At 39.3% G+C, this 12025-nt stretch overlaps 1 protein-coding gene across 1 annotated transcript in view; it reads right to left on the reverse strand.

The window, feature by feature from the left end:
* Positions 1-8353, reverse strand: part of npc1 (Niemann-Pick disease, type C1) — a 28582-nt gene extending 20229 nt beyond the window's left edge. The window contains exons 1-4 of the mRNA XM_072669188.1: positions 8164-8353; positions 2155-2283; positions 591-697; positions 217-380 (exon numbers count right to left, since the gene is read on the reverse strand). Of these exons, the coding sequence (XP_072525289.1) occupies positions 217-380; positions 591-697; positions 2155-2283; positions 8164-8244 (481 nt within the window). The 5' untranslated portion in view covers positions 8245-8353. The remainder of the gene's footprint in view (positions 1-216; positions 381-590; positions 698-2154; positions 2284-8163) is intronic.
* Positions 8354-12025: the final 3672 nt, after the last annotated feature.

The following is a 12025-nucleotide window of genomic DNA, read 5'->3' on the forward strand; positions in this document are numbered from 1 at the left end:
CTACATTTGACTGAAAGGGCTAGGCACCCAAGATTTTTGCTTACCTTCACACTTGTGTGATGGGATAATAGACAGGATCCTATTTGGATTTTAGTAGTAGTTTTAGTAGTAGAAATCCTAAGATGTTTATAATTGTATCTGTAAATCACTACAGCTAACTAAACTATTCTGTGTTATCTTATCCCCCTCTTTCTAACACACAAGCTGTTTCCTCACCATCAGCGAAGGTCTGGTTGATGTAGTAAGAAAGTCGCACCACGTTGGTGCCGTTGTGGACGGGGTCGGGAGAGAATTCGGTAGCATTGAGGAACTGGCTCTGGTGGGGGCTGCAGGTCAGCTCGCAGAAGAGGGTCATGAAGTTGAAGAAACATGCTGGACACCTGGCGTGAACAAACGACAACAGGTTTTATTGTGTGGACTAGAGAATCTGGACAGGTCATTAGAGCTCCACCAAGTCCAGGAAAAAAAAACAACCTGACAACTCGGACCAAAAGCATGTGGGAACACATGACTTGAGTGAATGACATCATGTTTATGCTGCCTGGAAAACAGCAAGGCGCGCAGACTCTCCACAAACACAACATCCATACCTGGACAAGTACTGCAGAGGAATCTGGATGTTGCCTTTCAGTGTAGTCAGCTGCTGGGTGTCACAGCAGACACTGCTGTTACCATACACCAAACCTGGGCAGAGGCTCTGCACACAAGCACACGAGTCCATCAAAGTCCATGACAAATCAAGGGCTGGATGCAGCTTTTTAAAAGACATTCATTTATACAGGTGCATTTTCAAAGCCTTCAGACAAACTACAAGAAATATATATACCACCATTTAAGAATTTAGTTATAGTCATAATAGTCAATCAACCTGTATTTTCACTCTGAAAATACATCAAGGTTAACACTCTTTTTAAATGTAGCCAAGTATTGACAGGGATTAAAATAATAAAATAGAATAAAAAATAGAATTAATTAAAATCAAAGTAAATCAAAAAGGTAAACAAACAAATTAAACTAAAAATATGAACAATATAATAATAAAATAAATAAACAAATAAATAAATGAGTACATTATACAATAAATAAACTATTTATTGTTATAGGGATTTCAGTCACATGTGGACACTGTTTTTTGGACATCGAGTTTCACATTTACCACACTTCCTGGTTGGCACGGCCTGAACGGGCAATTCTCATTAATTAGGGCGTCTGTATAACACACTCCCAACTGGAGAAGAGTCACTTTTCATGATGACTCTTCATGTCTGCTTATCTTCAGGAGGGGTGCGAGTGTGTAATGATACAGTCTGATGTTGTAAATCATTGATTAAATGAAAACAATAGGATTCCATAAGGTCACTTCCTCCTCAACGGCAGTAGATACTAATAATGACGTTCAAGGAAGACATGAAGGACCTTAAACACACTTATTAAAATGGGTTCATTGCAGTACCATTGAGACGTTGAGATGTGTGTGTAATAATAATTATAATAATTCATTAATTAGTAAGTAAATAAAGAAATAAAATAAAACTACTACAGTTTTTACCACACTTTTTAGATCATCCACCATGGAGAAGAACCACTTTTCTCTTTGAGCAGCCTTTCAGTTAGTTTTTATATACACCAATTAGTCTTAACATTAGCACCAACTGCCCAATATGGAGTGGGTTCCAAGTGTCCCGCCACAACAGACCTGATCATCTGAGGCACGGACTCTGCAACACCTCTAAAGGTGTCCTGTAGTATCTGACACCAAGACATAATCAGCAGATCTATTAAGTCCTGTGCGTTGTGATGGGGAACCTCCATGGATCACATCAGTGAGCCTTGGGCACCCATTATCCAGCGCTTCTGGTAGGTACTAACCACTGCATACCAGGAACACTCTACAAAAGACCTGCCTGACGTTTTGGAGAAGTTTCGACCAGGTCGGTCATCTGGCCTGGTCATTTGCCCAATTTATCCTGCTTTAACACACCACCATTAAGAACTAATATATGCACACATTGACAGGAACCGCTGTAGATGAAGATAATCGATATTTGTCTGCTGAATCGGTCAGTGGTGCTAATGTTATGGCAGAGCGGTGTATAACTATTACCTTTATTAAAGAACTCTCCAAGAACCCTTTTTTAATGGGTGCTTCCTTACCAGTAAGATTTCACGTCCATCCTCAGGTAAAGGTTTGGGAGGCCCTGTGTAGTTACAGTTGTACTTTTTCTCAGAAACTGTTACGGAGTTGCCGCACTCTCCATACCAGATACAATGCTGCGCCTGGGCCTGGAGAGCGAACAGAAGACAGTATTAGTGATTTTGACTTGTTCTCTTCGAACATCAGCATTTTAAAACTATGCTGTCCCAGTATTGAGCTATGGAGCAGTGGAACTGGGTTCCCTGGAGTCACTGAGCTCCATCCAATACCTTTGGGATGAGTTTGAGCAGAAGAGCTAATCATCCAACATCAGTACCTGACCTCACTAATGCTCTCATGGCTGAATGCAATCAAAATCCCACAGCAATGTTCCAAGATCTGATGTCTAAGGCTGTTCAAAACTCCCTATAAATATTGTTGATTTCAGGAGAAACCCTGGATGATGAGGTGTCTATAACGTTTGAGACATAGCATTACTTTTACATGGCCGATAAACATACAAACATACGCTCAAAGGGCTCAATGGCAAGACATTTCTTGCACAGTAACCCAAGAGTACGGAAGCATGCATACAGGCTGTGGTTGGTGTAAACATCACACATCTATAGCTGCATGTGTGATTTTAAAATTGTTGTGAAAACGTCCTTTATCGGTTCCTTAAAGCATAGCAACGGTTCTCGCTTCCTCTTTAATACTGTAATATTTATGGCAGGGGTTACAAACTATTAAAATGACATCAGGATGGTAATTTTAATAAGTTCTCTTTTTCTGTCTTGTGAGATCCCTCTAAGGTTGTGTAATTCCCCAGAAGTTTAAGGTAGTTTAACATCCTCAAAAAGCAGTGTTCCTCACTCCTTCTCCACATAAATCCTATACACTGCACACTAGTAGTCCAGTACAAGGTGTAGATCTATACACATATCCCAACAACCTATCCCAACAACAGCCAGGCCGGTCCACACCAGGCTAGTCCAGGCTAGCAGCCCGGCTAGTCCACACCTATCCCAACAACAGCCCGGCCAGTCCACACCTATCCCAACAACAGCCCGGCCAGTCCACACCAATCCCAACAACAGCCCGGCCAGTCCACACCTATCCCAACAACAGCCCGGCCAGTCCACACCTATCCCAACAACAGCCCGGCCAGTCCACACCTATCCCAACAACAGCCCGGCCAGTCCACACCTATCCCAACAACAGCCAGGCTAGTCAACATCTATCCAACAATAGCCAGGCTAGTCAACATCTATCTAACGCCAGCTAGCAGAGTCAACACCTATTCAAAGTTGGTTTAACCCCCACCAGCTTATTTAAACTGAATCACTTTGTCCAGATGTACGATCATCTACATTTCACAAAAGTCCATATTTGGTCAGTAACCATGGAGACTCCCATCACCACCACTGTAAAGAAATCCCAGCTGGTATAGTTACCCACAATGAACCTCTGAATTGCTCTGTTTACATCTCAATAAGTTAATTATGCAAAATACTCTTTACAGTGGGTAGGAAACCCCTAATGAACAGCTGAGGAGAATACTAGCAGGGTCAAACTCCCCAATCGAGCACGAGGAAAACAACTTCCAGAGGAATCAGAACTCAAAAGAGGAACCCGTCTTGCTCTGGGCCGCACCAGACAACAGCAGCTCCTTCATGAGTTTTCAAAAACACAACTGCGCACTCTGAAATCCTGTGGGCCAACACTGAGAACTGAACATAATGGACAGTCATGTGATTCCCATTCTGAAAGGGAAATCTGGCCTGAAACAAATACTGATGATTCAAAGTCAGCATGTGATGAGTAACCTCTGTTCTCAAAACGACAACTGTGCATCAGCAGGGCAAGCGGGAACCCAGTGTTCTGCATGTTTTCTGTATCTAAACCATGCCTTTCCGCTTGAATCTGAGCAGGATGCACTCCGCAGCTCTTTCGTCAACTCGCTCTCGTGACTGGAATGAAAACTTCCTCTCTGTGCCAGTGTTTAACCAACCGAGCTCTGTAGCGCGAACCTGATTTAGATTTGATGAGTCAGTATTTCCTTCTAGTCTTTCAGAAAGTGTAGCCTAAAAGTGCTGGTGGAGTAAACCTCACTCCATTCAAGTTAACAGCAACTGATTCTTTAGGAAACTGTATATTTCATCTTCATAACTACTAATTATTAATTAATTAAATAACTGTAAAAGTAAACAAGTGTTTGATTAACTTGTTAATGTTTTCTCCTCGGTGGACAATGTGCCAACATGTTAGTTTGCAAAAAGCAGACATTTTTAATGTATCTTGATCTAGCCTATATCCAGTTAATATCCAGCTAGAACAATGAACATCTACACTATATAGACAAAAGTATTGGGACACCTGCTCATTCATTGTTTTTTCAAGGGTTATCCTGCTTTTGTCGGAGTAACTTTCTCTACTGTCCAGGGAAGACGATTTGCTGTGAGGATTTGACGGCATTCAGGGTACTGGGTGATCATCACTCACCTTCTACTCAACTCCCCGACTCATCCTAAAAGTACTGGATGGCGCACCATCCATCACTCCAGAGGACACAGTTCTTCCACTGCTCCACAGCTCAATGCTGGGGGGCTTTATACCCCTTTAGCCCACACCTGGCATTAGGCAGCAGCATGGTGCCAACAGGTTCATGTTTATCAGCTCCAGAGTCTCCTATTCTATTGGCAGTACTTCTACTCTACAGAACTAGACAAGCTGTGTGCATGCATTTGCACATATGTGTCCGCAGGAGCTGCAACTTAAAAGTTCAGGCCCCTGTTAGAAGAAGTGACACTCCTGGAGCCCTCAGCCTGAGCTGAGTCAACCGTACTAGACGTCCTGACTTTGCTAAGCTCTGCATGTTTTCAGCCTGCGCATGTGATCATTAGCTGAGCTATACCATCCAAAAACCTGAACCTACGATTGTGCTGAATCAGCATTTCCACTGGTCTCTATACCACAAATGTTCCTCAGAGTGGTTCTGTAGGATCGTCAATATTAATTATATTAGTAACCAAGAAACCTATTGATCTTACAAAAATAAATCCCAATCAAATTTGGAGCGAAAGCAAGTCATTAAACAAAAAATAAACCAAAATTATAGTATGTCCTGCACAAAATCTGCAGCCATCCAGACATACTGGGGGGCTTTAGACAGCATGGTGCCAATAGGTTCATGTTTATCTGCTCCAGAGAGTCCTATTCTATTGGCAGTACTTCTCTACAGGGACTAGACAAGCTGTGTGTGTTCAACATATAGTGTAGCCGCCTGCTGAGCTAGTTGATGATCACCACATCCTCTCACTCAGCTGATCTGCAGTTGATCCAATCTTCTGACTGATGAATGAATCAATAAATATCTGAATGAGCAGTACGGGAGGGTTGATCAGTCATGATCAGGTGAGGTGATGAGCACACGTATCCAATGGCAACAACATTAGAAGTATTTAAGGATAAACAGTGATTTAGGCTGTTCTGCATCAGCAGTAGAATCAATGATGGGCTAACAGCACTACTGGGAACGATGGAAAGAGATATACTTGTAAATACTGATGCATCATTATTATTATTATTATTATTATTATAAATCAGAATGAGGCTGTATTGGTATGTTTACAATGCAATCCCAGGGCAACCAGTAACTATTAACATTTTACACTAACAGACTGGTAACCATGCATATGTGTATACATATCTACTACAAATATGTACTTAAAGCAACATTATGTCGCTATTTTAGCTTAAAACAGCATCTTCAGAATCACAATAAAACACCCTGGGCCGGAATGCTGCTACTGCACTATGAAATTTTAGTGGAGCTGCACAAGATCTCGCTCCAGAACTGTGTACCCAAAGTCATATGACTGTAAAATCCTGTAACATGATTCCACATGCTTCTGTACCGCTCAGCTTGTCAACAAATGCAATTGCACAGCACCTGTGGTGGCTTAACAGCAGTGGTGTAAAAGTGAATTACACTCTGTAGGGGGATCCCAGGAGCTAAACATACACACATATGTATATGTATGTATGTGTGTGTGTGTGTGTGTATATATATATATATATATATATATATATATATATATATATATATATACACACACACACACATATATACATATACACATACATATATATATATATATGTATGTGTATATGTATATATATATATGTGTGTGTATATACATATACATATATATATATATATATATATATATATATATACACATATATACATATATACATATATATATATATATATATATATATATATATATATATATACACACACACACCTTCAGACACTGGTTCTGTATCTCTTAGCTTATAAAATGAATGTGAATAGTGTGTCCTTTGGGGGTGGCTCAAAGTGTGAATTGCCCAGGAGCATGAAATGCCAATTCTCGCATAATGCTGCTTTAACTGTTGAAGTTTCAATAAACTCAAATATCGAATTACATTTACATTCTCTTCTCCAGAGCGACTTACAAAAGTGCTTCACTGTTTACCCAAGATTAACCTCAGCTAGTTTAAATAGACTAAATATTCAAAGATCCTTAGACTCTACTAAACACAAGTCAGTAAGGAGACCATAGTACTCTGCTATTCGCCCAAGTCCTCTCAGAAGAAGAGGGTCTTCAGTCTGGGTTTGAGGACAGCGAGTGTTGGACTCTGCTGTTCGGACACCCAGGGGAAACTCGTTCCACCACTTCGGTGCAGGACAGAAAAACGACTGGACGCTCGTCTTCCTGGATTTTAAGGGATGGCGGGTCGAGCCGAGCCGAGCCGTACTCGAAGGGCCCGTAGTGCAGATCGGCTTTCGACCATCGCCATCAAGTACGGAGGGGCAGGCTGGTCCAGTCTTGGCTCTAGTCTTTGTAGGCCAGCGTCAGTCAGGGTTTTAAATCTGATGCGGGCAGCATTAGTAGCAGTATCAGCTGATCCTCACAGCTGACCCTAAGTTCAAGTAAGTGTCCACTAAGCTTTATAAGTGCTGTAGGAGCGAATATCGTGTATATATCCCGACTTATCAACACCACCCAGCACTAAAATCCCAGCAGATCGCCTCAGTGGCTACGTCTTACACAAACCCCTACACCCATGCTGACTGGCTGTGGAGAAGAAAAGCAAGAAAAACTGCTCCACCCAGTGCTTTACCATCTCCGTCACTAGTTTTAGAGTCATGACGGGCTGGTCTACGAGGGCACGGGTGTCAAACCCCACACGTCACATCACACCACACCACCATGCACCATGAGATAACGTGGAGGGAGAGACACCAAAAGCAAAGTGGACTAGACTTCACACAGGTCTACACTTCACTACTTAGACCTGATTACACTAAACACACACAGGTAGGGGGTCAAAGTGCAGGTTATTAAGATTTCTGCTTATTAATAGCACAGCTCTAAGCCAGGCTGCCAGGCTGACAGGCAGACAGGCTGCCAGGCTGCCAGGCTGCCAGGCAGACAGGCACTAGCTACCCAGATTAGTCAGGCAAGATGTTGTGGAAAGTCATTAGCTAAGTTAGGTAAAGTCTGAGCCTTAATGATCTCTCAGTTCCACCTTAAATGCTGCAGCAGTCCCACTCCAGCCATTTAAGGTGGATCCCCACAAATCCCAGCAAGAAGCTGGCTAACAGACAGACAGACAGCTTCACCCCCTGAACCCCCCCCCCCCTCCCTAGCAGGCCATGTTTGTTTACATCAGCCTTTATAACATCTAACGAGCTAACGAGCTTTTAATAAAGGCTGATGTAAACAAACATGGCTAGCTAGCCCAACTCTACTGCTAGCTAGCCCTCTATTTAGGGTCTCCCTAAACCCTGGCTCCCCTCATATAGCTGGCTAGCTAGCTAACTTTAGCCCCACACCTAAACAAGTGCCAAAGAAGTTGTTTAGCTAGCCAGCACCAACTTCTCCACCCCCCCCAAAAAAAGCCAAACACCGCGTGAGCTCGCTGGCTACTGTGTCCGCTCACAGCGGCGGCGGCGGCGGCGGCAGCAGGTCACTCACCCGCCGCGTCTGACAGAGGACAACTATGAGGACTGGAAGAGCCAGCAAGCCGAGGCCGACGCTTCTTCTGAGGAGAGACATTTTAGCTGAAGGACAGGGAGGGAGAGAGAGAGAGGGAGGGAGCCGAGATGCTCCACTCAGCCCAAATTCCTATAAGAGCCTCCTCCGAGCGGCGCCTCCGAGTCTTCTTCAGCGATCCAAGGGGATGAAGATCAGCGTCAGCGCAGCGCAGCGACACCTACCGCCGCTTCTCAGCTGAACGTGTGCCTGATTTATTAAATGCACTAATTATTCATTTAATTTATTTATTTATTTAATTATTAATATTTAATTAGTTTATTTTTTTAATTATTACTCTTTTACTTAATTTTGTATTTATTATTCATATTTAATGTATTTAATTTTTTAATTATTCACATTTAATTTATGTATTTGTTATATTATTAATATATAATTTATTTATTTTTTTAATTATTACTCTTTTACTTAATTTTGTATTTATTACTCTTTTACTTAATTTTGTATTTATTGTTCATATTTAATGTATTTAATTTTTTATTATTCACATTTAATTTATGTATTTTTTAAATTATTAATATTTATTTAATTTATGTTTTATTAATATTTTACTTAATTTTGTATTTATTACTCTTTTACTTAATTTTGTATTTATTGTTCATATTTAATGTATTTAATTTTTTATTATTCACATTTAATTTATGTATTTTTTAAATTATTAATATTTATTTAATTTATGTTTTATTAATATTTTACTTAATTTTGTATTTATTACTCTTTTACTTAATTTTGTATTTATTGTTCATATTTAATGTATTTAATTTTTTAATTATTCACATTTAATTTATGTATTTTTTAAATTATTAATATTTATTTAATTTATGTTTTATTAATATTTTTACTTAATTTTGTATTTATTACTCTTTTACTTAATTTTGTATTTATTATTCATATTTAATTTATTTAATTTTTATTATTCACATTTAATTTATGTATTTTTTAAATTATTAATATTTAATTTATTTATTTTCTATTATTAATATTTTACTTAATTTTGTATTTATTACTCTTTTACTTAATTTTGTATTTATTGTTCATATTTAATGTATTAATTTTTTAATTATTCACATTTAATTTATGTATTTTTTAAATTATGAATATTTAATTTATTTATTTTCTATTATTAATATTTTACTTAATTTGTATTTAGTACTCTTTTATTTCTTTATTTTTATTATTAATATTTAATTTATTTATTTTTGTATTTATTCATATTTACTTCATTTATTTTTTATTAATATAATTTATTTTTTTAACTTTTTAATTAATAATATTTAATTTATTCAATTAATTTGATTTTGGATAGATTTTGCTTGTTTACATTACTCGTGCCAAATAAGTTAAAGCTTGCTTTTACACATTCTAGGGTATCTAAGATATTTTCACTGTTTTGATAGCATGGCCTGTTATATTAACCAGGAATATAAGACGTTGCTAAGGAACGATATCTTGTTGTTGTTGTTGTCGTCTTGTTGTTGTCAGGGGACGTAATTACGTAGCAGTAGCGTCATGACGTATAAACGAGCGAAACGTCAGCTCTCAGCAGAGAACAGACGAAACAGCGCCATCTAGTGTCCTGCCTTTAACATTGACGGTAAATCCGTTTTGGGTTGGGGGTTTACTTCTCTTCGGGGAAGGGGAGGAAATAATGTGTATTCAGGCAGATTGAGGGTCATAAGTATTTGGACAGTGACTGTTTTTGTACGTTGCTACAATGCATTTGCAGTGAGGCACTGAAGTGTACATGTTCAGCTTTATTCTAAGCACAGGACAAAATATTAGAATTACAGACATTCATACACAGCCCCTCATTTTCACAAGCTCAAGAGTAATTTGACTTATTAACATAATTTAAATATTACAATATATTGTAATATTTTTCTGTCTGCAAATCCTTTGCAGTCAATGGCTGTCTGAAGTCTGGAGGCCAGAGACATCATAAAAATGTCCTCCATTGAGATGCTATGCTAAGACTCTTCAGTTGCTGCTTGGTTAAGGGTCCAGACTGTATAGATTTAAAAATAATTTTTTCCCCTCAAAAAGGCATATCCAGGAGTATTCTACACATAAACGGGGCCACTTTGTGAAATTACGGAGCCCCTAAGGTGACTTGGTGGTTGTCTTATCTTGTGGCCTTAATGTGCTGTGTGTATATATATATATATATATACACACAGCACATTAAGGCCATAAGATAAGACAACCACCTATATATATATATATATATATATATATATATATATATATATATATATATATATATATTATACAGTCAATATATTATATTGTGGCCACCAGAAACTTATTTTACCTTATTATATTAACTTATGGCCTCAATATATTATCTACAGCATTAACATTCACTTTGATTACATTTATAGGTCTGTTTATTTGAATTATTACATGTATGACGTGCTTTTTCTGTCCTTTGTTATTTGTAACCTTGCCTTAAAGAATACGTTAGGCTATATTTCAGAATACTGATGCTTAGTAACAGTTTAATCACAAACCCTAGTAAATGTAATAGTCTTAAATAGAAAGAATCAACAGCCATATGAGCGCACATTATCATTCCAGCCTGGAACCTGTGTTTCTACATTTTTTTAATTCTTTAATTTTTAATTTTTAAAAAGTTTTTAATTCACCAGACGTGGACATGATTGGCACCTAGCCTCCGCCTTTAATCCACCCATAGGGTGAACAACACACACAGTGATATAGTGAGCACATGTGCCTGGAACAGTGGGCAGTCATCGCTGCAGCGCCTGGGGAGGGAGAGAGAGGGTTAAGGGCCTCACTTAAGGGCTCAACAGTGGCAGCTTATCAAACCCATGTATCGTGCTCTGACCACTGAGCCACCACTGCCCAAATTAACTCAGGTGCGGTTTTGCAGATCCTGTCCTGTGTTCAAAGCCATTCGAGCCATTTCCAGAAAAATTAAACACCCATACAACCATAGTGGGGCAGGATTCGAACCCAGTCCATCACCTTAACCATTAGGGCATTAGTACTGCTAGAAAAACTAGTTGGGTGCTGCAAAGTATATAAAATTACTGATCTCTTATAATAGGCAGCCTTAATATATATATATATATATATATATATATATATATATATATATATATATATATATATATATATTTAAATAAGACATTTTCGTTGTGTCCAGAAAAATAAGCAAAGTTATGACACATAACTGAATCTGGGAGAAGGACCACGCCCCAAACTCCTCCTCCTGGCCCTCAAGCCTCTTATATAACCCTGCTTCTCAGTCCTACTCTGTGTTGGACAGACATCGTACCCACCTCCACTCAGCCTCCTCCCTCTCCTTCATCACTCACCACATGGACGGAGGTGGGGTCCGGCTCCACAAGCAGACCACAGGAAAGCCAACCCGGAAAGTCCTCCCTCCCGTTCTATCTCGAGCCGTGGTCTGCACTAGCAAAACACTAGTTGTCCTTTCTTGGGGCACTTTTGGTAGGTACTGACCACTGCATACCAGGAACACCTCACAAGACCTGGCTGATGCTTTGGAGATGTTCTGACCCAGTCTGACCTAGCCTAGCCATCACAGTATGGTCCATTTTTCCTGTTTCAACACATGACCTTCAAGAACTGACTGCTCACTTGCTGCCTAAAATATAGATCCCACCCCCTACATACCCCCCAAGTGCCACTGTAACAAGATAATCATGTTTTCCACTTCGCCCGGCAGTGGTTTTAATGTTATGGCGGATTGGGGTATATGTGATCTCATTGGAGATGTTCATCCACGTGTGATTGG

The sequence above is a fragment of the Salminus brasiliensis genome, chromosome 23, assembly GCF_030463535.1.
Source record: "Salminus brasiliensis chromosome 23, fSalBra1.hap2, whole genome shotgun sequence".
NCBI lineage: Eukaryota > Metazoa > Chordata > Actinopteri > Characiformes > Bryconidae > Salminus > Salminus brasiliensis.